This window comes from Leptonychotes weddellii, chromosome 3 (genome assembly GCF_054177405.1).
Source record: "Leptonychotes weddellii isolate Sample4059 chromosome 3, ASM5417740v2, whole genome shotgun sequence".
Taxonomy (NCBI): domain Eukaryota; kingdom Metazoa; phylum Chordata; class Mammalia; order Carnivora; family Phocidae; genus Leptonychotes; species Leptonychotes weddellii.
In genome coordinates, this window is record NC_138371.1 from 88,037,137 (window position 1) to 88,065,038 (window position 27,902).

General features: G+C 40.8%; 1 protein-coding gene across 2 annotated transcripts in view; it reads left to right on the forward strand.

Moving 5' to 3' along the window:
- The window catches only part of NCKAP5 (NCK associated protein 5), a 797,038-nt gene that overhangs the window by 521,229 nt on the left and 247,907 nt on the right, over nucleotides 1-27,902 (forward strand). For both annotated transcript variants that reach the window (XM_081814565.1, XM_081814566.1), the window contains one exon: nucleotides 4,730-4,879. In XM_081814565.1, the coding sequence (XP_081670691.1) occupies nucleotides 4,730-4,879 (150 nt within the window). The remainder of the gene's footprint in view (nucleotides 1-4,729; nucleotides 4,880-27,902) is intronic.

Below are 27,902 nucleotides of genomic sequence, written 5' to 3' on the forward strand. Positions count from 1 at the left end.
TATTTAAAGAGAAAACCTATCTAAAGCAAAAAATAAGGAAATAAACCTAACTAGGTATAAAGTTACTGGTATAATCACTTTGAGAAAAATTATCATGACTTTAAAGCACTGTATTTTGACTATCCACCCAAAGACAAAAAAATACCTGCAAAGAAGTTTTAAATTGAATTCAGTAGGTTTGTATTTCTAATATTATTTTGAAGCTATTACAGTATTTTATATGTATGTCATATTTAATATCTATGTGTGTATATTACAATACAATCAAATAAGTAATTACAAAAAAAAAAAACTTAAGCTAGACACTAACGAGTGATTTATAAATGCTAACTCGGGAATTAAGCTGTAAAGTGATACTTTTCAGGGGACCGCATTTGAAAAACCTTGACTTCTCCAGCAGCGCCCTTCATCCTCTGCCCCCTCTGCTTTGGAGGTCTCCTCTTAAGCATCCCCACCTGTGCTGCCCCTCTTCTCTTCAGTTCCTCTAACAACTCAGTTTTCTAGCTCTTGAAAAAGGTTTCCACTTATCTCTGCAACACCCTTTGGCTACGCTTCTTTCTATTGCCTTCCCTTCCCTGCCAGACTTTCAAATAAGCATCTAAGAAAATTGCCTCTATTTTCTCTTTTTTTCACTTTCTGCTTAACCACTGACAATGCGGGGTGTCATCATCATGCTTTAGCTCTCCAGTCCCTACTAATACCCTTCTTATTAGAAAATGTAGAGGCTCTTTTTCTGTTCTCCTGCCGTCTCTATCACCATGGAGCATATTGATGCCATTTCCTCCCTGAGAATGATGTCTTGAGTAATTGAATTGTTAGAACTTCAGCAATGGAAGGCGCAGTTAGTCCAACCCCTTTCATTTTACATCTGGGGGGCACTGAGAACGAAAAAGGTTGGAGGATTGGCCCAGCAAGGTGCAATGGTGTAAGAACTGGGCTTTGAAGCCAGGGCTTCTGACCTTCCGTCCAGTATGAGAACTGGTTTTGATAAGCCTTTGTCTGAAAACTTCACAGTGTTCCTAATTTTTATTTCTTCTCATATAAAGGTGTCCCTGCGGGTCTCCTAGCTCCTTCTCTGCACAGCCCATTCTCCATGATGGCAGTCAGGATGTTCCTAAAATGTAAACCAGAACCTGTCACTTCCCTGATTAGCCTCCAATTCTTCTCTACTGCAGTTAGAATAGAGTCCAAACCTCTTTTCATGCCCTGCAAGACCTTTCATATTCCAGTTCTCTCTCTCTGGTCACATTTCCTGCTAGACTTGCTCCTACAATGACTCTGCTCCCTTACACGGACTCCCTCCCAGCTCACCAGCAAGGAAAGCTTAGCCCTGCCTCTGGGCACTGGTTTTGCTCTAACTTGTTTGGAATACTTTTATCCCAGGCCATTTCTTGACTGCTTCCTCCTCATCATTTGGTCTCTGCTCAAATGGCCACTTCCTCTTACACTGATTCACCTTACGCTGACATCCCCATAATCTAACATTTTCTTTAGACACATCGCTGACCATTGCATCATGCTGTTTTATCTTCTTCATAGCATTTACCACTAGCTACAATTACATAACTTCCTGATTTGACTTGGAGTTTAGCAGGTTTCCCATCATTAGAATATAAACTTATAGAATACAGAAATTTTGTCTTGTTTGCCATATCTTCAGCACCCAGAACAGCAAATGGCCAGGAGTTCACACTCAATAAACTTTTGTAGGATGAACAAATCAATGAATGGTGTCTGAATTTTTATTTCTCATTTCCCAGAATCTTTTCTCTTTTATTCTACAATCCTGTACTCAACTAGTGTACTGTCATCAAACTGGTTTTCTCATAAACCAATAAGGACAAAACTTATTCCTCACTGGGAGCCTTTGTTTCAGTTTTCTCTTCAACCCCAAATCCCACTGTTTGTTTCTTTAACTATTCAAGTTGTATTACTGTGTCAAAGCGTAAGTCATGTTACATTTCCATGAAATCACATCCCACAGTCCCCATTGATCACCCGTTTTTCAAACTATGTAAAATCACCCATGCATGTTATGCAATCTAAACGCTCACATATAATCTATATCATCTTGAATTGTTTCCAGTTGTTTTATATAATAACATTTAGGCACTGTGCCTAGACACTTCAAGTGTGTGTGCATATGTGTGTGTGCATGTACAGTCAATCCTATTTTTGGATTTTGTATTTCTGAATTCACCTACTCCCTAAAATTTGTTTACAATCGAATTGTGCGGTGCTTTGATGATAAATCACGGATATTCACAGGTTAGTGAAAACCTTGAGGCACCTGACACATATGTTCCCAGCTGAGGTAAAACAAGGCACCACTCTGATTTCTTGTTTTTGACCTCCTACTGTAAACAAGTGTCCTTTTGTGTTCTATTTAGTGCCATGCTTTTCATATTTTATGCTTTTTATTAGTGATTTCAGTGTTTAAAATGGCCTTCAAGCATATTGCTGAAATGCTGTCTAGTGTTCCTAAGGGTAAGAAGGCTGTGATGTGCCTTATGGAGAAAACAGGTGTTAGATAACTTTGTTCAGGTATGCATTACAGGACTGTAGGCTATTAGTTCAATGTTAATGAATTAATAATGACATTGTTAATTGATGTACTATATTATATTAAATAACGTGTCTTTAAATAGAAGCACTCATAAAACAAGATTGTGTATTGATTAGTGATGGAAATGTTGCCTACAGGAACCTAACCCTGTATTTCCCCTAGGAGCAGTATTTGCTAATTCAGTGTTCATGACAACTTTATAGAACAGAATTACCAGAAATAATGAGAATTGATTGTCTATATGTGTATACTGTATTTGTTGGCATTAACCTCACTTAGGTATTTAGAAGACAAAGAAACCAAGAGTTATTGAAATTTAGTAGTTTGCCCAAGATACTTGCTAAGCCGGTAAATGGTAGATCTGGAACCTGGCTGTATTACTCTGAAGTCTTTTGGCTTCTCATTCGCCACACCAGTGACTCTTGTTTGTTTTAATTAGTTGTAGAGCCCTAATTACTAGAAGAGAGGGAGGGAGGAAGAGAGTGAAAATACAAGTGGAATTGGCTGAAAGAGCAGTGAAAAACCATAATTTATACAGAAAAATAGATGTAGATGATATTTTTTAAAAAACAACTTGCTTTATAGTCCCAGTTTAAGGTTTAATTACAGTCTCAAATCTTCATTTCCAAGTTGACTTGGCAACTCTACATATTTCATGTTCCTTATCATGAAATGAAAGTATGACAAGTAACCAGATCTTAAGGAATCAAAACCATAAAAATACTGTCATGACCTAGATTTTTGTCCTGCCCTGAGGATGTCCACCTTAAACTTGCATGACATTTATCTGAGCTGAAATCATCCGTGATATGGAAGTGAACACATCTGCATGTTATATCTGGTTAGACATGCCAAGGCCTGATTTCGTAAAGAGCTGTCACCCTCCTAATCAATTGTGCATTTCTATAGAGAGATGACAGGAGAAATTATAGCTTGAAATTTATATAAATTTATATAAAACAGATTAACATGGGTTAAGTTATTATGTGGTCTCCAGGTGTATGTATGTATGTATGTATCTATCAATGCATATTAATACATATGTACATACGTATTAAGACCTATTTTTACATACTTCATAATTTACTTTCAAAAAATAAGTTAAACATTTTTAGAAGCACTTTTGTGAACACAGTTTGAAAAACCGACTTTTCCCCCTCTAAGTAGATTTTATAAGGGCCTAAAGATGAAGATTCCTAGCTTTTTTGCTTCCTATTGGCAAATGATCTGAGTTAATGCTAAGTATAAAGAAGTCTCTCACCATTGATAATCCAATTTAGCCCACATGGTTGACAACCAGTTGTATTAAGACAACAATTTCTGCAGTGTCTGGGTTAGAATTCAATAATGTGATGGAATGATGTCACTTGGTTCTGTCGCATAAGGGTCTTAATATGTGTACAGAATGGATGAGGTTTTTTTTCATATGATACTCTCTTGACATTTCTTTTTCACTTGAAAACAAGAGGCAATCATAAGGCTCAAATTAACACTTCTCAACTTCCAAAAGCTGCCAGAGATAAGGTTGAGTGAGGAGCTTCCAACAGGGAAGAAAGACAAGATAACGACATTTTGTCTGCCTCAAGGCTATACTACAAATCCTGGAGTGTTAGAAAAGGAACTAAAGGGTCCTTAAGAGCTGTGTCATCAAGCCAAAGGAACTAATTGGTTTCAACTTAGAATTCCGAAATCACTCTCATTTCAGTATTTCATAATATTTTATTTTCTCTTAGAATAATTAAATAGTTGCATGTCCAGTGACTTTAATGATCCTCTTTTGGGGAGCTAAGCTCTTCACAAATCAAGGTATCAAGGTTGATTTGTTGAATTTGTTGATTTGTTGTTGAATTCCATGGTGCAGATAAAAATGGATTACCCCCATGATTCCACCTAAGGTTTTGTTGGCTGGGTCAGCTTCTCCAACAGGGCAGAGTTCGGCGTTCAGAGGTATTGGCCCAATGGCTTTGTCTTGCCAGCATTCATTAATTTATCTATTGTGTTTTACTAATATAACACCACTGAGAATTTGTTTAGCAAAATCTTCTCTACCTCAGCCTCCAAAAGAACATAAAAGCAATAGAGAGGTTCCAGACTTTTCAGCCTTATACTCTTGCTTATTTTTCAGGGGAGATTATTGAAAACAGTAATTCTTTCTCGCTTCAGGAAAAACTGTCAGAGGAAGAGAGAAAACACAAGGAAACTTTGGACGGTCTTCACATGGTGGTGGACGAGGACTCGAGGAGTGAAAGCAGCAGTGCAGACGAGGGGAAAGAAAACATCAAATTCCTGTTGGAAAGATTGAAGGCTCTAGAGGTAAGAAATGAAACAATTTTTACATGTTTAAAGAAAAATGACAGTGCTTTCCTTCTTTTATTGACATTGGTTTTGAGTGAGTATCAGTCTTCCTATCTCAGTTCTAGACGAATAGGATCCCTAGTATCTCCCATTGTGATTCATTTGTCACTGATGAGCAAAAAGTTAAAATTTGTAGCCCTGAGAGTCTTGGCCTCATGATTCTGATTGCAATGCCTTAGAAGGCGTACATAGGACAGTAATTCATTTTAAATTCAGTTCGGCCTTCAAACTGGATCAGGACTCCTAAAATTGTATGCTCCGTGAGGAAAGGTGCTGTGTGGTATTTCACTTTGCTTTCCCTAATATATAATATAAGGAATAATTGAGCAAATGAATAAATAAAACTATCCAGTACTATATAAAGATGACTGCAGGAAAAAAATCAAATTTTTAAGTAGTCTAAGCATTTCTTTAAAAAAAAAAAAAAATCTGTGCAGAAGTTCGACATGTAAAACAGGTAGAAGTGAAGCTGAGCTAAGGGCACTTTAAGGAGGATCTGGAGCTACCACAACCCTCCAGGACAATCTGAAACCACTGGTCTCTTACTGAGTGGCCTTTGGCATCACTGCACATGCTAATTCCTCAATGCTTATAGCAGTCCTCAGAGAACATTCCAGTTATTAGATCTTGATCATGCTGAAAGACTCAGTGAAGGTGGCTTTATCTACAAATTGGCTTAGCACCTCGAACAGGGACATAGTTACTTTTAAGCCTGACTATGGTGAGCCCATTTCATCTTAACTAGGTGAAGACACAAGATCCAGTGAGGTCTTGTTTTCTATGCTTGGTTACTGCAGTTCTACCTCCAATCCACCATGTTGTCTATAGTGAGCACACCCTTTCTAAACTAATTTCCTCAGCCAAGTTAAAGCAAAAGAGTTCAGATTATGGACTTTGGAGCCAGATTCCCAGGGTTTTGTTTGAATCCCAGTTCTGCTCCTTTCTAGTTTTGAAACCTTCGGTCCGTTCACTAGGCTCTGTGCTTCTGTTCACTCAACTGCAAACATGGGGATCGTAATAGTAAGCTACCTTCCAGGGCATTGATGCCGATGAAATGAGTTAATATTTGTGTGTTGGTACCTGGTACATGGCTTCCTCCATGCACCCACTCCAAGGCTCCTGACTTTGTTATATCATTTTTTTTCTATCTCTCTTGATTTAGCAATTAATACAAGAACTATGAGTGGGAAAACTGAGCTACTCCACACATGGGTGACAGGATGGACAGACAGGTTGAGCAAGTGATACCAAACATGGGGCAGAAGAGAAGTCAACTTAGGGAATGTCTGGCAGCCCCATGGGGCACACAGCCAGGAATCCTCCTTGTCTCCCCAGAGCTTCTCACACTTGTGTCGTTTTTAAGAAAGTCACTGAGGAAGGTGGGAAAGCCTTCTCAAGGGAGACTGAGGTTGTGGTCTGAGAGCTTTGAGAAAGTCATAGCTTCGTCTAGAGTTTGAATTACCTGGATTTAATAGTAGAAATTTAGTTGCTACTACAATTTCTTATTTCCCTAGAACTGTGTACTTAAATTGTTAGTTTTATTCCTAATTACAGTGACTCTAGCTCTTAGTTCATCTAATTGTCACTGAGACAGCTTTATGAAGGACATTTCATTTAATCAAGCAAAGAGGTATTTTAAAAATATCTTTGGCAGGAAATGTTTCTTAACCCCTCACTGAGTAAAAGAGAAGCAGTATTTTTTTTCTTTCACAGAGGTCTTTATACTTCAGGCAACAACTCTTGCGTCCAGCAGTAGTTGGATGCAATAGATGATATCTCTAAGTGCCATTAATCCCTGCAATTTTAATTCACAAAAACATTTTATTTTCTAAATTAATTTCTTCTGGTCAGTGTCACTGCTGGTTTCCTAAAAGTCTTTGCTCAATATTAAGTAAACTCTCTCCTTACCCACAATTCTCACTACTACCCATTTGAACTTGATCTTTAGTTAGCTGTTTCCTCCAAGTCCTTCAGCTGCAGGGCATTTCTCCCTTGCCTGTTTCTGCAGCTCTGTTCCCAGCCTGACAAGAGAACATGGCCAGCTTGTTCTCACATGCTACGTCTCCCTCCACAGGGTTATGCGGGGCTCTGTACTCGGTCCCTGCACTCCACTCATGGCCTCATTCCATACTGCCCCAGAGCTCATCAAGGTATTTTGCTAAATAAAACATTTACCTTCCAAAAACAGCCCAGGGCCAGCAATCAAAATAATAATTAATATTCTCTCTCTCTCCATCTCTCCCCGCCCTCCTCTCTCTTTTGTCTGAGCAATTGGCCGCTACTCTCCCTGGGCCTAAATTGTAAGATTTGTTTAGGGTCCTGGTGTCTGGCAGAGGGGCTGTTTGCTGTATTTTATATCTGTGCCATACGAGCCACACGGGTGGTAAAGATGCCACTTGCACATTTTCTGTTGCCTTTTAAGTGCCAGGTGTAGTGTTTTCTATGTTTTCTAAAAAATTCTCATTTTCAAGACTTGGGTTTAAGAGACTGCTTACTCAACTTAGGATCAAACTCAGTATTTTCAACAGCTCTGCCCTGTCACAGTCTCTGTCTATCAAATGCCACCCCTCTCTCCTACCCCATCCACGACCACTGAGTCAAGGGATTTTCCCAGACTTGACCTCCACAATCCATTGACTTGACTTTGTGTCTGCCCTGGATTTTGGCCTCAGGCCCCGGATCTGCTTATGGGCATGTTCCTTAAAATACATGATTTGCTTGTCTCAGGCCTCCCTCTGTCCATTCCCACTTGCCCTTTCTAAGCACTCATTGACCAGCTTCACACCTGACTAGAAATCATGCTGGACATGCCTTTTGCTCAGTCTCAACTCCCACGGCATCTCTGATTCCCAGACTCTAGCCAGGGGGAGAGCAAGCCTGAGACAACCTGGGAGTTCTGAGCCTTCAGGTAAGTGCTGATGCCTTAGCTATAGCCTCAAGGTCAGAGGAACTTGGCTTCTTATACAAAAGATTTATTTTGTGCAGAAAAACATGGCAATTAAATGTGCTAAAGTGAACAACAGCGTTTTCTACTTAGTTATACCTTTCCATGAAAGTATGACAATTAAAGTGCTAAGCATAAGCATTTTTGTTAATCAGTAATTCCTATTTAAAATGAGGTAGTTTAAAATAGTAATTCTCAAAGCTTTCTGCACATCACAATTATATGTTGAGTTCATATTCAAATAGATATTTATTGAATACTTTCTCTGGGCCAAATACTAGGAGTAGATCAATTCTCATGGTCCAAAACCCCAGTGAACAGAGATAGAAACTACACACTTAAATAATAAATAAGCAAGCAAACAAACAAATAGACAAATGAGTGCCTCTGAATAAGAAAATCCAGGTGATAATAGTCATCGAGAGAGTAGGGGGTGGAAATGAGAGACTTATTTACATACAATGGTGGCTGATTACCAGGCCATTTGGGTGCAGTATAAATAACACAAGGGAGGGGCACCTGTGTGGCTCAGTTGGTTAAGAATCTTCCTTCTGCTCTGGTCATGGTCTTGGGGTCCTGGGATCGAGCCCATAGTCAGGTTCCCTGCTCATGGGGGGAGTCTGCTTCTCCCTTTCCCTCTGTCCCTCCGCACCCCGGCTCCTCTTCCTGGGCACTCTCTCTCTCTCTTTCTCTCTCAAGTAAATGAATAAAATCTTTAAAAATAAATAAATAACACAAGGGAGACAGCTGTATGAAGATCTGGACAAAGGACAAGGAGAAACTGCAAGTGGGGAAGCCTAGATATATGGTGGAAATGTTGGCAAGTTAGAGGAACAGAAGAAAGAAATTTGCCCTGGAACACAAGTATAAGGTTAAAAAAATGGGAAGAAGATAAAGTCAGAGGGGGTAGACAAGGGTCAGACCCTTTAAAGCCTTATAGGCCACAGTCACAGTAAAGACTTTGAATATAATTATACATTTAAAGGGAAGCCATTAGAGATTGTTTACTAGGGAAGTAACATGGTCCAGCTTGTGCTTTAGAAAGACAACTTTTGCAGTTTGGTGGTCTAATAGCAGGACAGGAAGTCTAGGCAGGAGATTCTTTTAGATTCCAGATGGAAGTTGTTAGTAGACTAGTCTAGAGCAGGTGACTAGGACTAACAGGAAATAATAATATATAATAATATCATTAGACTAGTGGACTAGAGGGGAATAATGATGATGACAGTGGTGACAAGCCCTGACATAGATCTTAGTATGTTTGAGCACTGTTCCAGTTTATCTTTCTATACATGTACACATATACACACTATTTTAATCGCTGTAATAACCATGTGGGGGGAGGGGAGATATGATTATCTCCATTTTACAGATGAGGAAACTGAGCCCCCAAAAGTTGGGTAAGTTGCCCAAGGTTATGTAGTCAGTAAGTGTGAGACTCAGAATTTGAACTCCACTATGGTTCCATTATGCTGTGCTGATAAGAAATGATCAATTGAGTATGTGTTGTAGAAGTAAAACCTATTGGAATTACTGAAGGATTGGATGTGGAATGTATGAGAAAATAAGAAATCAAGAGTGACTTTTAGGTTTTCAGCCTTAGCAACTGAGTTACAGCAGATTTCTGAGAAAGGCCAGCCTCAGAGCAGAGGGGACTTGGGGGAAGGAATATACAATCATCAGTTTATTTTGTCCATGTGAAGTTGAGATTCCTACTAAACATTCAAGTGACGATGTTTGGTAGGCCTTTGGATATCCAAGGCCAAGGTCAGGGCAAGAGATATGGATTTCAGAGTCATCAGCATATAGATGGCATTCGACGTTGTGGGACTTAGTAAAGCCAGAAGTAAGTGTAAATGTGGACCATAAGAGGGCAGAGGACAGACCCCTGCACTGCCCCGCCATTAGAGGTCCAGCAGAGGAAGGAGAGCCAGCCAGTGAGCCTGGGAAATAGTCTTCATGAGGTGGAAGGAAAATCAGCAAGGTGAGGTGTCATAGAAATCTAAAGAAGAAAGTATTTCAAGGGTAGCCTTGTCAGTACCACTAACAGAATAAGAAAGGTAAAGCACAGAATCCATCATTGGCTCTGGCAAGGGATGGGGATAGCTAAAAGCTTGACGACAACAGCTTCTGATTGGAGCAGGTAAGACGAAAGGAGGTGGAGACAACATATACAGACAGCTCTTTTGAGAGGTCGTCCTCTGAAGTGGAGATGACATGGAGACAGTCACGCTAAAGAGAGACACAGTACAAGAGAAGCTCTTAACAACAAAAAGCAGGGGACCGTTGGCGACGCGCTAGTGTACTGATGGGAATGATCCAGTGGAAAGGACAAAAGCCATGATGCAGGACAGAGAAATAGAAATGTTGGAGTGAGGGGTGCCTGGGTGGCTCAGTTGGTTAAGCGACTGCCTTCGGCTCAGGTCATGATCCTGGAGTCCCGGGATCGAGTCCCGCATCGGGCTCCCTGCTCGGCAGGGAGTCTGCTTCTCCCTCTGACCCTCCCCCCTCTCATGTGCTCTCTCTCTCTCTCATTCTTTCTGTCCCAAATAAATAAATAAAATCTTAAAAAAAAAAAAAAAAAAGAAATGTTGGAGTGAAATCTTCAGGGGGTGAAACTCATGCAGAAACAGTTTCTAAAACTTCAGATGCCTAGTTGACAACCTGGGAAACTCCAACTCTTGAAGTCTGAAATGGAATCAACATCTGTGTTGTCATAAAGCCCTGCGGGGGATTCAGATGCACAGCCAGGGCTGAGAACCACAGATGAGAGTCTTTGAGTGATATTAAAAGCACTTCAAACACCTCAGGTCCCGTTCAGTAGAACTGGGTAGAACTTTCCCCAGATCTTCAAACTCCAATGCAGAAGCCCCACTCACCCTCACGTGCCCAGTGCCAGGGAGCATAGGAGCCTGAGGAAAGCTTGTAATCACAACCATCTTCCTCCCCACCTTGATGGCCCCCCTGACATGGCAATGGGTATGATACACCCAGGCTTAGCTTTGGCTCTTTGCTGATGGGAGGAACTCTCATTTCTTAGCATTCCCAATTGGCTTTAAGTTCTTACCTTCTCCTTCCTCTCGCTTTTATCCTCTCCTATCTTAAGATGACATAAAAAGACATTTTAAAAGTTATAAAGAAACATGCTGGTGGTAGTCTGAATAGAAATCCTTAACTGTTTCCCTCTCATCTTTAAGTTCTGTGACAGTCTGCTGACGGGTACCTCCAGACATCCCTGTCTTGAAGCATCTGGTGTATATCTTTCTCCTGATTAATTTGTATCCAACTCTGGGTCACCTAGCAACAATCACTAAACTAGGATTAGAGACAAAAACTCCTCTTTGGCAAAGGGGCTTGAAGTTAAAAAAGAAATTCCTATGTCAGTATATAACTTTATACTAGCAATTTTCTGATTATAAAAGTAGCCATCACATCATAGGAAGTTAGGAAAATATAAGGCAATAGAGAAATTGTAATTATACCACTCAGAAATATCTGCTGTTGACATTTTAGCATGTCTATTTCCATTTTTTTTCCTGTTGTACTTAATCAGGAAATTATAAAATATCACTTTATACCGTTTATAGTTTGCTCTTTCACGTAATATATCAATACTGTTTTTCCATCTTATTCAGTAGTTCTTAAAATATGATTTAACGGCTGTGCAGAAATTTATCAAATGAATGCAGAGTACCATTTGTTTAATATCTTTCCTTTGGATACTTAGGTCATTGACACATTTTCATTATTATAATGTTGTGATGAGAATCTTGGTACATAAACCTTTTTACACATACATTTTAATGGAATATTAAAACATGCCCATTCTTTTAAAAAAAGTTATGCAAGTGGCCATTAGATTTCTTCATATCTAGTTAAGAATAAGTGGCTCTCTAAAATGAAGAACTCCAGAAGAGACTCCAGAAGGATCAGCACCTGTAGGGAAAAGCATCCAACCCACCCTTTAAGTCACCACTCTTGTTGCTCAGTATAGGATAAAATGAGCGGAAGGTCCATGGGCTGCTGAAAGTTTTAGAGACCTGAATCCTTGGAAGACTTTACAGTGCAGGCCATCCTGTTGCTCTTTCAGGGAACTCTGTTCATGATTGTTCTTTCAATTGCAAGTTACAGAGGCTTTACTTAGGCTGATGTAAGCAAAAGCGTGTTCGTGGAACTAGAAATGGAGGCGTAACAATGGATGGAGGCCAAGTGCATGCAGAGGTTCAGACCAGGTCAGGGCGCTGTTTGCATCTCTCAGCTTTGCTCTCCTCTAAGTGGGTTTCAGGCTCTCTGATGCAGGCTCTCTTAACATGTTGGCAAAAATGGCAGCCAGAGGCTTCTAGGTTAGTGTGCCACTGAATCAGCAACACCAGGGAGAGGACTGTTTCTCTTTCTAGTAGGTCCACAAGAACTCTTAGGCTCCAGAGAGGGATGTCATATGCATGTGTTCACATCCTGGCCATTGGAGGGTAGAGCATCTCAACTGACAATCCTATAAATTCCATGCTTTAGCAAAGTTCTAATATTTTGGTTATTTCAATGTCAGAAACGCTTTCATATCACTCAGGAAGGTAGGTTGCTACTTAGTCTTGCCCTTTACTTCTGCGGCATCTTCTTTCTTCTTCTGACTTCCCCCTCTCCTCCTCCTCCTCCGCCTCCTCCTCCTCCATCTCCTCCTCCTGCTCTCCTTCTCCTTCTAACCCCTCCTTCTCCCTTTCCTCTTTTTCACTCTCTCACTCCTTCCTCTGTCCCTTCTTTGGCATCTCTAGGCCTGGGCTGCTACTGGATGCTGCCTTACAAAAGATCCACGGAACATTTTCTCTGTCCTTGAGATACTCAGGTTGTTGGAAGGCAGACAAAAATATGCTAATTGAAATAATGAACATAATACATATTACAATTTCAAAAAATGTTAAAAATAGTGTACAAGAGTCCATGAAACACCAAGGTAGAAGTGCCTGACTGGATTCTTTTTAGAGAAGGCATGGAGCTAAGAAGGTGCTATTTGAACCAAGTCTTGGAGGCTTCGTGCAAATTTTCCAGGCAAACAGTGAGAGGAGAGGTGGAGGGAGTTGTCTGGGTAAAAAGCAACAAAGCCTGAACCAGTCTCAAGGAGTCACCAGCAAGTGGGCCTGCCTGAAGCCTGGGGAAATCTACTGGCCTACTTGCATAACTTTTTTTAAAAGAATGGGCACGTTTTAATATTCTATTAAAATGTATGTGAAAAGGTTTATGTACCAAGATTCTCATCACAACATTATGGCCAGAAATTAGACTCAAAGCCTTAGCCTGTCCTATGTGTGCAAGTGTGTGGAGCTACCCATCTACCCAACACATACATATTAAATAAAGCTAACATTATTTCTTCTTCTTCTTCTTTTTTTTGAATTTACAGCATTGTCAATTCAAACCTCTAGTCTGTCTACAGATGTTTGTAACTAACAGCCCCTCGAGCCCCCACAGTACCCCAATGCCGCAGCCCCCTGTGGTGTTTCAGCCTCTCTTCACAGCATAAAATAACACGGCCAAACACACCAAGGGGCAGCGCAAACAGTTCTGAGCCACGGGGAGAATATTTATGGCCTGAAAACTTAGGCCCCCACTGACTTCAGAGTGTAGGAAAATACGTGCTTGCCATAAATTGAAGTTGTACCAATCACCGAAAGCCTTTGATCGGCGCTCCTTGTCTTTCCACCTGTCTCTTTACTATTGATGTGCAGGAACTGAACTTGTCTGCAATTTACTCTCCCCCATCACAGGCAGCTGAGGGCTCCTCTTGGGTTTTGTTAGCATCCACAGCGCTGTTTTATAGCAGCCCTTTCAGCCTTCCAGCTCCTGGAAGCTTGCTCAATCAAGACATAACCTTTTGGGGCGGCTGAGTGGCTCAGTTGGTTGGGTGGCTGCCTTCGGCTCAGGTCATGATCCCAGGGTCCTAGGATAGAGCCCCGCGTCGGGCTCCCTGCTCAGTGGGGAGCCTGCTTCTCCCTTTTCCCCTCCCCCTGCTTGTGCTTGCTCTCTCCCTCTCTCCCCCTCTCTCTCTGTGTCAAATAAAAAATCTTAAAAAGACGTAACCTTTTATTGGTTATGACCAACTGCGGAGGGAAAGGAGACTTCCTCAGTGGGAGGTAGTGGGCTCACATGTGAGGACACTTGTCACTGCAGTGTATCGTGGGGCCAGATTTGGGTGGGTGCTTGTTGGAAACACTTCAGATGTTAGAAAAAAAAAAGCCAGTATGTCAGGAATTAATCTGCATAAATGTGTTACTTGGCCCTACTCAGACTTATGTGCGAGCTTGTAAGGAAACCCCAGATCTTAGAGAAGGCCAATGCATCAAGGACTAATCTCCATAAATATACTAAGAGCCATCAAAGAAGAAAAATGAACCATAGAGCCAACATTAATTGTGCCCACAGATAATTAGAACAAAGTGTTGTTAATTGTGTGTTGGTTTAATGTTATGTAGCCGTGGCCTTGTTTTTTTTTTCACGGAGAGTATAAATTTTGATGTCAGAAACTGAAAGCTGGCTGGCTTGATTAATCAAAAGGCCTCAGTTTGCTTAGTTACAACCAATTAGCATTTTAATCCTTACTCTACAAAGTATGATTAAGCTTAGTATGTCATGAGTATAATTGGAAAACAAAACCCCAAATCTTGGTTCTTTTTGCACAGTGGGTGTCTGAGCTGTCCTAGATGTGATGCTTCTAAGTAACATACCTGAGTGTCATGAATAAAAATTAGAAGTTGTGATTCAAAAAACAGTATGATTGATGAGCAGTCCCAGTTTCAGAACTACAGCCTTCTATAAACTCTGCTAGTTTGCCAGGAGAAAATGTTCCATAGCCTTGGGGGAGGGAAAAAAAAAACAAAAAACGTGGCTCCAGAATGGGATCCAGAAAAGTGCCCTTGTTATATGGATAGGTATTACCTTTAGCAACTGAGTCAGGAATACGGTCACTCTAACACTATGAAGTGTTATAAGGAATCCACTTAGTCTGATTTCTCATGGCAGCCTTCTGAGGGTGATCTAATTCATTAGCATTCAAAGCAGCCCCAACCCTAGAGCCTTGCTACTTTCGGAGTGAGAAATATACAGTTTTACTTTATTACTGAAGCAGTGTGACCCAAGTGCTACAACGAATCGGGGATTTTCAGATTTGAATGTGGGAGGAGAGATTATAAATGCAAGCTACCATGGGTGCAAGGATCTCTACAGTATTAGTTTGGATAATCACTCCCGTTTCCGAACTATCTAAAATATGTCTTTGCTTTTATTTGTGAATGTAACTTTGAAAATGTAAACATCCTCCGCATGCTCAGTAGCATTCCTGGTTTCCTAATTGGAGCTCATTAGCACACCAAGAATAAGCGCAACCTCTCTTTCAGAGTTCAGTGTTCATAAGTATTCAACTAATACAATGGAGTGGGCTCTTCTAGAAAGCAAGTTTCCACTGTGTGTTTAAAAAAGATGTGAGTTTGTAGAATGTGTCTATTGTTTGTTTGGTGAGGACAGTATCTCAACATAGCAAAGGAGAAAGCAGAAATACTTTTAAAATTACAAGGGGGACGCCTGGGTGGCTCAGGTCGTTAAGCATCTGGCTCAATTTCGGCTCAGGTCATGATCTCAGGGTCCTGAGATTGAATCCCACGTCGGGCTCCTTGCTGGGTTTGGAGCCTGATTAAGATTCTCTTTCCCTCTCCCTCTGCACCTCCACTTGCTTGTGCTCTCTCTCTCTCTCTCTCAAATAAGTAAAATCTTTAAAATTACAAGGAACATGATCAGTCTGGAAATTTTGGATCTTCTTTCTCAGGACAGAGGCTTTTCCTTCACTTGTGTCTCATTTGTAGTCAACAGACACGGGAACTTTCTTAGAAACACGAAAAACATCCTTTCTTGTGGCATCATTGTTTTTTGATTTTTATGTGCCTAGGGTCAAAGTCAAATAGGTTTTCATAATCTCATAAAATACCGAGATGATCATGAATTCATTTAGAGGAGACTGTCTCCTATACAGTGTAGTAACTGAGGGGAAGTAACTCTGTAAGTAATTCCAGCTTAAAACGAAAAGAAACTACAGGCAAATGGCATACGAAGTACAGATGTTTCTAAGTCCATAATGATAAAATGGGTTCCTCAGAAATCCGAATAACCAAAAATTCGCCTGCAGTCTAGTTTTATGAGAGAGAGACAAATAAGAAAACAAACAGATTTTCTCCTCCAAATGCAATGTCTGGGTATTTTCTGAGATGAATATAAATTCTTGAGGGCAGACCCCACTTATGGCCTTGCCCCCATTCTCAGTGCCCCAAAAGGATCCCAAGGACCTTGTCACAAAGGTGTAAAAGCTTCATGGATCATCAGAAAGAATCTAAATTATGCTTGTTATTAAGTAATTATAATAGTTTTAGTAAGTACGTATTGAATTTAATAATGATATTATAGCAGTTATATAATATTGCAACCTCTTGTTGCCAGCCAGATGTAAATTTGGTAAATTCACTAGTAATACATTTTTGGGAAAAAATATTTTAAAAAATATTTATCTGGTAATCTTATGTGAATCTTCAGCTAGATCATCCTGCAATTCCAGAAAAAGGCATTTTTTTTTAAATATTTTTAGTAAGGTACATGCTAGGAGTAATAAATGTAGAGTGAACAGACTAAAGCTTGGTCTGTTTAAAAATTAATTTCTTTATCCTATATTCACCTGTTACAAAATGCCGATTTTCAAAGAGCTCGAAAAGAATTCTTTGTTCTTCTTCCTTCTCTCCTGTCACTCTAATATCCTCCTTCACTTATTCTCAGACAGACATACGGATAGACAGACAGACACATACCTCAGATGCATATGCATCACGCACAGCTGCAATGCCCCCTCAGACTGCAGGGGTATCTGAGAGTGGACATTCTTTCAGTGAGTCGTGTGACTTAAGGACCATGGGCCATTTTGCTTTAAAACTTCTAGACTGTTTTTTTTTTTTTTTTCCCACTAGTGATCCTCATATTTTACTTACTCACCAGCTTCTTTGCTTCTTCTCACCACTAGGGAGATGGAGAGCGGCAGAAGGTCTCTTATCCCTCTTCCCCACCATGTTTCTTTTTGCTGGTTTATCTGCATCCTCATTGCTTCTGAGTTGGGATACCAAACATTCAGTGTGGCATCGTCCTTTTCCTTCCATTTGTGTTTGCCTCTCCTTCCACATAACGAGTTGGTTAGAATGAATCAGCTCATCATCTTATATTAATCTTAGGATGTTTTAGGCTCTAAACGTGATTAATGTGTGCTCAGGATTGCTTTCTGTTTGCCAAAGTGGAGGGAGGAGGCAAAGTGTTGTATCCAGGTCTGTAGTCATTTCCAGAATCAGGGCTTCAGGGTTCCAGCTGGCCAAGGTTTGCCTCTGTGCTGGTGTCTTTCATCTTTGACTTTGCACGGAGGGCCTAGAGGATGGGTCTCTTCTCACTCAGCCTCTCCTTTGAGGTTGTCCACATAGCTTGTCACCATTTGTCATTCCACCTCCTAGATTCCCATTTGGTCCCCAAGCCTTCACTCTGAATGGCCAATTTATGTTTTCTCCAACTGCTTTTCAGTGAGGCTGTCAGCTGCTACTGTTTTCTCTGCCCCCCCCCACCGCCGCCCATGCCCCTCTGCTGCTGGAGGCTGTGCTTCAGGGAGTCTTTAAAGCAATCCTTCTGCTCTCTCAGCAGGCAGCAGTCCCTTTTAACTTATTGGGTACCTGCCACCAGCTGCTGTCTGCACATAAGCAGCTGAGATGAATCACGTTGCAATGAGCCGCAAACCTGCATATAGCGAAACTAGTTCCCCACACCAGCCATTCATAAAGAAGCCCACTCTTCTCTGGAAGGCTCATTTGCATCATGGCATCAGGAAAAGTACAGAGAAAAGTTTCAAAGGAAGTAGCAAATGGACTAGGATCTGTTTTGGGGATGAAAGAAATAAAGTCATCACTGCGGTCTACCACTATTTAAGCCTGCAGACACTTGTCCCCATGCCCCTCCCCTTCCCTGTATCCCTCGGGCTTAAGAGCCATTCAGGAGGTACCTGTAAGGATGCCAAGGAAGGAGAGGAAGACTTCGGAAGTCCCCGTATGTCTCAGGTCAGGATGATTTCAGTTTTGATAGCAAGTTTGTGTATCTCAGCACTGGAGCTAATTTCATAGCAGAAAGTATATATTAATCCTTTCTAAAGAATAAGAAGCAATTCTCACACGGCAACGTAGGGCGGTGACCCAGTGCAGTGTATTTATCCTCCAAAATGTGGTTTTGTGAATTCACATTTCCTTCATCTGGGATTTAAGTTCCGAGAGAAAATGAGTATCCTGTCAGCCCTCACTAGCGTGTGGGCTCCTGGAGGGCAAAGAGAGTTATAATTTCACCCTGAATCCCTGTTGGACAGTGCCCATGAGCTTGAATTGTGGCCTTTGCCTAAATCTCTGCAACTGTGGACTCCACATGTGAATACAAAGGCTTAAAACCCAAAGAGGGGCCCTGCTGAAGTGATGGTAAGACAGGATAATAGTCTTGGAACTAGTCTACGTTTTCCATTCATGGCCTGCGGGGAATTGTGTGCTATCTGCGGAAGGAATCATTTTATTTTGAAATTACACATAATTATTAACACTGATAAACCAAGAAATGACACAGCCCAGGATAGACTCACCTATTTTGCATCATCTCTCATTTTCATTTATTCTACTATCAATACATAAATTAGCATATCTTATTTTTAAATCAGCACTGCTGTGCAAGGCCATTTAATGACTTTGAGGCAGAGTTAACTAATCCATAGGTCGTCTTTTTATTTTTTTTAACACCCAAGATAAGAGCTTTTTAAAAAAAATCCAATGTTAACAACTTGAAAGTGTGTAATTCTTGTAATTCTTGTAGTTCTCCCATTTGACTTCTGTGTCTCAGCATAGTTTTCTTTAATTCAAGGATTGGCCCCTATATTTGAACCCACATCAAGCATGTAACCTTTTAAACCAACTCTGACCCTCTGGCTAGAAGTAATATGCCCCCTGGGAGAATGGAGTCTTTATTGTATGTGTAGGAAACACCTGTTCATTGACTTCATCCGTTTTGCTCAAATGCCTTATAACTTTCACTTTTCAAAAATCCTGTGATAATTTGGCCTCATATATGAACCTCTGAAGGTGACAAAACATTCACGAAGTGAAGCTACTAGCTCACTTTTTAAAGTTTTTACTTATCTGTTGGCTTTCAACACAGAAATTGGAGACTGTTTGGGGAGGTGGGAGGCAGTGAGTTTTTAGCACCCACAGAAAGATAGATGGCATTTGAGGATAGCTGTTTCCCGTAGGGTCATTATAAATTCCAAAGACCAGCAAAATATCATCATTACTCATCACTGAATTAAATACGAGTGTTCACCCTGCAGACAGCTCTGGATATGGTATCAGTTGCCTCTTTTCCTCTGGATGTCCTAGAAGGTCACCTACTTTGGCTCTGCCAGAGGACAGCCTGTTTCTTAAAGAATATCTGGCTGAGTACCTCACTCCCAGCTGCTTTTGCAGAAGTAGACTTGAAAATTGATTATCAAGCAACCTCAGAGGTGATTGCATGGCCAGCCTCCCTTGCCTTCCCCTCTAATTGACAGCATGAATTACTCCCCATATCACTCATTTCCTCTAGTTTTAGCTCCCTCCAATATTAGTCCAATATTAAAATGCAAATATCTTGGGATAACGGTCACACGAGTATGAATTTTCTGACAAAGCCAAGTGGGACTTGCCTTTACCTATTAGCCAAAGAAGTAAATAGAGCTTATCCTGTTTGGTTCTGAACTTTTCTGGACTTTGAAATTTCCCTGATGTTGAGGCAGCATGGTAGAAGGAAGCTCAGAGTTTGAAGTCTTCAGTTCTGGGTTCAAATTCTGCTCCTATCATTAACTTTGGGGAAGTTTATCAACACTTCTGAGCCTCAGTTACCTCGTCTATAAAATGAGGTAATAATATGCATGCAAATGGATTAAATGAAAAAGTAGTATCTTTAAATGTGAGTGTAAGGTGTACCAAGATAAAAGACACTTTTTTCCTTTTAAACTGAATAGCAGAATCTTAAGGGTTATTCCTTTAGGTAAAACTGGGGCAAATTGTTTCACCCAACTTGTGGGAAAAGTGACCTTTTAAGTATGTTAACTCTGGGTTCTGTGCTCTCCTAATGACTAGTCAGGCATGCAGATGATGGGATGGTACCTCGCTCAGTCCCCGAGTGCTTACAGATCCCCTTTTCTGGTCCTTTGTGCAATTTTCTTGTTGTTCTTGACTGCCACATCCCCTGTGTCACTTGTTCAGACCTCCTGTCTTCTTTGTAAGTGAAGGAGTCCGAGAAACCCCTGACAGTGCTCTGATCACCATCCCCTGTCCCTCCAGGGGGGATAAATCACATGACAGTGTTTCATGCTGTCGGTGGGACTGTGGAAGACGTGTCAGCCCCTTTCCCAGGGCCCTAAATTCCCCAGGGCTCTAGGTGTAGGGAGCACATCATCCACGATCCCCTTCTCCTGTTCTCTGAGGACCAACAGCACAACCTTTCCCCGGCCAGGCATGTAGGACACCTGGGCAGCTCGGGGCCCATCCTGCTTACAGACTGTCTTGAGGTCTTATCCCTGTTGTGGGACTAACGCCCAGGTCTTGTCCACTATATTTGTATTGCTTCTCCTGTAGCTCGGCCTTTGGAATCCGAGCATACACACTAACCCCTGAACTCACCTGGACCAAGTCTTCCCTCAGTCGCTGTCCTTCATGCATCTCAGCTTGGCTACTATCCTCAGATACTTAGGCAAATGTCCTGTTCCTCTTCTCGGAAGCCCCAACTCCACCCTGAACTATGTCCTCTTTGTCCCAGGGGAGCAGTAACTCCTTAGCTGACAGTGGTGCTTAGGAAGAACCCCAGGACATTTTCACAATGTCCATAGAGTCATTTTCTCTTGTTTATGCAAAAAGTTTCTATGTGTTTCCTTACATTAGTGTAGCTAGACATTCTCAAAATGTGGCTCTCCTGTTTTGACAAAGCACAAAGCCTCAGGTTCTCCTCACTGGAAGAGCACATTAAGGTTATGTTTAACAGCCTGTCTGCCTACACTGGGATACCTCGGGTGGCAGGAAACTTAACATTTTTCAAAGCAGCCCAAAGCAGTGTGCTCTAGGGGTTGAGCACCTGGCTTAGCAGAGAGCCTGAATTTGAATCCAAGCAGCCACATGGGCTAGCCAGATGTGCATTCTTGGACAAGTTATTCAAGCTTTCTATGCTGTAGTTGTCCCATATTTAAATTGAGGATGATAATGTACCTAATACAGCGTTGTTAGGAAGATGAAATGAGGTAACAAAAAATCCTTAGCACAGAAGTTGGCACAAAATAAGGATTCAATAAAATGTTAGCTCAAATTTTATTTAGCTATCATCCATCTCTGAATGGCTTTCATTTTTTAGAATTCTCTGAAGTCTGTCTTTCAGGAGTTCTGCCAGAGAATGCTGTTTCTGTCTCCTGAGGCCATACAGGACAGTTTCATTCCTCTTCCTTGACAAGTTATCTTACCAAGGGACAACTTTCATCACATACCCTCCAAGAGTTTTTTACTATAGGCTAGGTAGCCATAGCTTCTTCTGCTGTTGCTTTATGTGACACGGTTCCAGGTCCTTCCCCATCCTGATGCTTCTCTCTGATTGATCTCATTTTTCCATAGGCCTAGTGAATGTGAAATCCGGCCAAACATAACTCCAGGTCCCACCTGAGCCGTAAAGAGCAAAGCAAAATCTTGTCCCTCTATCCCCTCTGCACGTGCTATACACCTGATAAAACACAGGGGCGCCTGGGTGGCTCAGTCAGTTAAGCATCTGCCTTCAGCTCAGGTCATGATCCCAGGCTCCTGGGTTCCAGCCCCGCATCGGGCTCCCTGCTCAGCGGGAAGCCTGCTTCTCCCTCTCCCTCTGCCTGCCACTCTGCCTATTTGTGTTCTCTCTCTGTCAAATAAATTTTAAAAAATCTTAAAAAAAAAAAAGTGATAAAGCACACCGGGTGTGTGCTCACACTCTTGACTTAGGCTGAGGATACCTACTCAAAGTCTGTAAGCTGTGAATCTCCTGTGTCACATGCTGATACCGAGTCTTTTCCTCCCCTTCTTCTTACACGGCTGTTTTTCACTAGAGTGTGGGACATTGTGTTGATGTAAATTTTACCTGGTTGGATATATTCCAGTGTGATCCATTGTTTCAGGCTCTCGGAGTCTTTCCTGATTCTGAGTCTTTTGCCCAACATCTGTGTTCTCCACTCTACTCTGTGTCATCTGCAGGTATGTTGAAAAGGCGACTCTTTGCATTGCTAAAATAAGAAACTTTATGACCGTCAATATAGTTTTCACAGCTAACTGAACTCCCGTGACAAGAAATTGCCATTTTATAAGTTTGTTTCCCTCATTTGTATAAGGAAGGGGTTGAGCAGATGGTCTAAGATTTCCTCCAGCTCTGTACATCCATGTTATCACACCTCCTTACCATACAGAAATAAACATCCTTATTACCAGTTGTGATTTACTGGCTTTAAAGCTAATGTTGGCACATTTTTACCTTTCAAGTATATATTTTTCATTGGGGGAGGGATGCTAAGATGGACTACATTCCTATTGATAGCCAATCAGAGAAGATATTTTACATGTAATTTACAACGAAGTTTCTGTTACAATCTAATCTTAGTTGTTAAGCCATGAACAATCCTTACTTTATCGGTAGTGAAGCCGTAAATGGGAAGATAGAGGGAAATGTGATAGTTTATCAGTAGACAAACCCCATTTTGGCGAGTCCAGAGAAAGCTAGTGGGATTTTGGGCTTTGGCACTATAAAACTCAACTTAGACCCTTCCCTATTTGAAAGTCCAAAAACCTCTTACTTGAATTAAATTGATGGATATCATTAAATTATTACAAAATAATAAGGCATTATACCTGGGGATCACCAGACTCTTTGACTTATATTTTCATTTTAATGACTTGATGCAGATGAAGCAGGCTTTGCCAAACAGTTTACTTGGTCCTGCTTAGAGTTACTGGCCCTATTGGCAGATAGAAACCACTTAGTTCTATTAGACAGGGGTAAAAAGTCACCTAGGAATTTGTGGTATGCTTGATTACTTTGACCTGCTGAACTTTGCTTAATAAATGCAGCTGGTCAACATTTAAGCCTGACTTTTGCTTGATGTAGCAGAATGCCTGACTGATCATGTCATCTATTGGAAATTAAGGTTGATTGGCTTCCATAATGAATTATTTTAATCAAGCTTTTGCCCAGATTACTTTAAAGTGTGCTATTCCCCATCCACCTTTAAAGCACATCATTATCTTGATGTCCCGAATTTTCAGATCTAAAATACACTTGCATCTCAGAAAATGTGGGCTCATGCATTTAATCAAAATTACTTACAAATAGATATCAGTAACTGCACCAAAATGCAAAACCTTAAAAAACAAATCTAAGCAAGTGATTCTCAAGCTGTGGTTCTTGGACCAGCAGCATCAGCATTATCTGGGAACTTGTTAAAATGCAAAGTCCCAGGCCCTCCCTCAGACTCACCGAATCAGAAATGCTGGAGAGTGTGGCTAGGAACTGGTTTTTTCATAAGTCCTCCAGGCGATTCTGCTGCAAGCTAAACTTTCAGAATCACTGATCTAAATTATTATATTTAATCACTACTAATAAAAATGTTTTTGGGTTTAATGTTAATGAATAAGAATGGCTAATTAAGCACCTTCTTTTTCTGCTTTATCAATTAAGACTTGTTGATCAAAACCTGTTTTAAAACACCATAGGTATGAAAATTGTCCAATGTGGGTGAGCATATCTAAAGTAATTTGTTGCCTTGCAAAATTAGTAAGGAACTATAACACACACTATTTTAACACTGTTATAACAAATAATTATAACTGTTTAATTCAGTATTTTCCATTTAGTATCTTATAAAGTACTCAAATACATTTGCCCAAAGAAGGAAGTAAAATGGATCACAACAGTGGTGAATGATTAGAGTTTTGATAACCTGATATATAACTATAATGCTTTCTTTAATAATCATCTGTTTAACCAGAAAGGATGTTTGCGTACACTTTGATGGATAATTGCAGAACTATGAGTCAGGGCTCTTTTGGTTGCAAGTAACAAGAACAACAACAAAGTTCAAATTACCTTAAGAAGGTAACAGAATTTATTGACTCCTGTGAAAGAAAAGTCCAGTGATAGCAGTCAAGTCTCAGGCATTGCTGGATCCAGGGTTCAGACAGTATCATAGAAAACATCTCACTGTATTTTCAGATTTTCTCCTCTTTGGGTTATTCCATTCTCAGACAGGATCTTTCAGAAGGTAGTAAAAAGGACCATCGGTAGCACCAGGTTTCTGTGCTACTGGCCTAACAACCTCCTTGGAGACCATATCATTCCAACTAAAATCTCAGGGCTTACTCATACTACATAAACTTGGAGTCCATTAGACTGTGCCGACTGCTGTCCCATTGGACTTGGCCATTGCATAACTATGGACCTGCAAGGTAGAGTTGGCTCTACCTAAACCTGTATGGACCACGATGAGAAAAGACTGGCCTACCAAAGGAAAATCTGGGTGAGATGCCAGAAAATGGTACAGTGGTTGCTGGGCAGGTAAAAACAGCAGAAATGCTATACTCAAAGGCATAACAGAAAGGGATTTTTTTTCCCCTTAAGTACATTCTCTAATATATGTGCTTCTTTTCTTTTTTTTTTTTTAATTTTATTTATTTTACAGAGAGCGAGAGAGAGCACAAGCCAGGGGGAGGGGCAGAGGGAGAAGCAGACTCCCTGCGGAGCAGGGAGCCAGATGTGGGGCCGGATCCTGGGACTCCGGGATTATGACCTTAGCCAAAGGCAGACACTTAACCGTCTGAGCCACCCAGGCACCCCAAGGCCATATTTGTTGATTGCATCTATGGTGCAATGTTTCCTGAGTCCTAGTTGTTGACCAGAGCATGGGCTCTGTTTTTGGAACTGACTCTAGTCTCAATCCCAGTTTGGTCTCTTCCCATAAGTAAACCTAAAGATTTATGCCTAGCACACTGGGTGCTTAGTAGATAAAATGGGCACAGGGGTAGTCAGGGCTGGGCACTTATGCAAGTAGAATCCCTTTTATGCTGTTGATCAGTATTAAGTGAGTACACAATCGGGCATCTGGAATCCACAAAAAGAGTTGGAAACGTTTACCCTGCCCCCCTCCACCCTCCCTATAGTATTACCTTCCCCTCCATTAATGAAAGAAGCTCATCTGGGAATGAAAGGAGGCTGATCTCAGGCTACAGAGATTGCTGAAGTTGTTGCAATTTTGACTTTCCTTATTCAAGCCTAATTCATGAGTGGCAGTTCTATTACATGTGCACAAATGGGACTCAATAAAATTTTCAATAAACTGCATTATAATAGTTGTAGTGATCTATCCCATAGAATGCCTAGCCCAGACTCCTAATTATAGTGGATTGCCCTCTCGTCTTTCCTAATTTATAATGTCAAGATGTGTTTAGTTTTAATAAACTAAGCTGTGGGGAGAAGACTTAGGATCAAAAGTTAAATGTTTAAGGGTTTTTAAAAGGTCATTTTTCACATCATCTCTATTAAACAAATGAAGAGGCTTGTAAAAATTATTATATTTTATCACTCATCTGAGGACATGGATGATTTGATATCTTAAAATGGAAAAAGAGAATATACACATGTATGCAATCCTCCTGCCTCCCACCCTAGTTTAATTAAAAACCTCTTAAAAATGAGCTTTTAAAAATGTGAATGCTGCAGCAATACTTGGAAGAATGGGAGGGAGTGAGGGCAAGGGACCGATCCTACGACCACTTTCCATTACCTCTGTTCACCTCTGCCCCACTGATAACACCTTCACCCCCTTTCTTTCCTTCTGACTTCCTTCCTTCCCTTCTGACTTCCTTCCTTCTTTCTCTCCCTCTTACCCAAGTCCCTTTCCCCCTTCCCTCTACCTTTCTCCAGTAACATTGTTTTATTTTATTACTAACACCCTAGCTATAGGAATGACCCATAAGGAGCAGGTACAAAGGGAGTACTTGGACATTTTCCTCAGCAAACTTTGAAAGAGGGCCATTTGCCTCTACCCACACATACACACATGTACACACACACACACACACACACTCACCACCAGGCTGAAGCTCTGAAACTAACCAACTAGGGCATTGGGGTCCTCAGAAATTTATAAACCTTAAACCGAGGGATGAAAAGTTTCAGTATGGGACCACCTGGCCAGTTAGTAGCCAATCAAGCATAAAGAATACAAGTCTCCTCTCCTTTTTGAACTCCTTCCCTTGAAAACATAAAACAAGCCCTGGATTCTGTTTCCTAAAAATACACTCAAATATATATACATGCAGTATTTCTCAGATAACTTCATGGGATCCCAGAACTCCTGAAGTCTATCCACAAAATCTCATTTGCTGTGGGTAAGAATCCCTGACTACCCCTGTGCATTTTTGCTCTCCACTGTTGCTTTTGATTCCTAAAATGGCCCATACTGGTTGATTTTCCATGGCTGAGAGACCAGGGGAGGGAATAAACAGGACTTTCCCAGAACACCTTAAATTATGCCACCATGGCAGCCATCCACTTAGACTTATGATTGGGCTTTCTGGGATTGGAGAAGGAAGCCTATTGAAATGTTCAGCCTATTGAACATTTATTGAAAAGAGAACTTCGAAGGTCCGAAGATGGAATAGCCTGGTCCAGTCCATGTTGAAACATAAAAAGAGCCCAGGGACTTACCAACATATAACGTACCAATGAGCCTCCCCTTCTTATTAACAAATATAAGAAAGCATTGGAGTTTGTGCTGGGGTCAATTTGGTTGGCTAATGCCCTCAAATCTGGCATTTTCTCTTTGTCCTTAAGGGATATTTACTTCAGGGATTCATAATTGACGGCAGTCCCAGATCTTCAATGGAAACCAAATAGTTTACATTCCACTCTAGCCTATTTTACACCAGTTGAATAATTCAGACCACCATTGATTTTTGCAAAGGTTCTTAACAGTCTGGCATGTTGCTGGCAGGAAGGGAGATTTCCTTTCCCCAAACTTCAGCCCTTTTGATTCCGTAACAAGCAGCAGTCAACACTTGGTGTCCCCAGATGTCATCAAGTTTTATGTCCGGTGGTCCTAATTTCTAACATACTCATTTTAGAATGTAAGACTTTTTAAATCTCCCTTTCTAGAAGTTTGGAGCCAGTAATACATTATTATCATTTTTTTATTTAAAAGTGAACAGTTTTAATATGCATGAACATAGTCATGAAATCAAGGTTTTCATATTTATTAAATAAAACAGTAAAGACTTCATATTCTGAATATGTCTAGCAGATGCAGTGTGCCATGCGCACTCCCTCAGAACCCTTTGCCATTTTCCTACATGTTCCTAACAGCCAACACCTGTCTCTCTTGGTGGGTGGATTGCCCTTAAGTGTTCCTCCCTGCAAGGAGAATCATTAGTATCTCCACAGGGGTAGCCCTTAACCAATGAGGAACAGGCAGAGGGTAATAATGTTTCCAGCTCCTCTGACCTTGAGGGGTTGATCTCAAGTCATCCCCAATTGGATTCCCCCGATATTACACCTTTGATTGGCCTCCTTCCTTGATTATCCTCACTCCCCTGTCCACCTACTGGTTTCTCCTGAGAACACTTCCTAACAAATCACTTCCACACAAATCCTTATCTCATTATCTGCCTGTGGGGAACATAACATAGACAATGTCCCCTTAAAATTATACAGTCGATACATGTGCATTTTAGGGAAAAAAATAGAAATTATAAAGAAGTCAAAGAAAAAATACATCTTAGCACCCCAAGTTAATGATTATAAACATAGTGGTGTATATTTTATTTTTCCTATGTGTATATGTAGTTCCTAATTTTCAAAACTGGCCTCACATCAGAACAGAGCTTCTTTTAGTTATTTTTACCCAAGTCTCAAGCA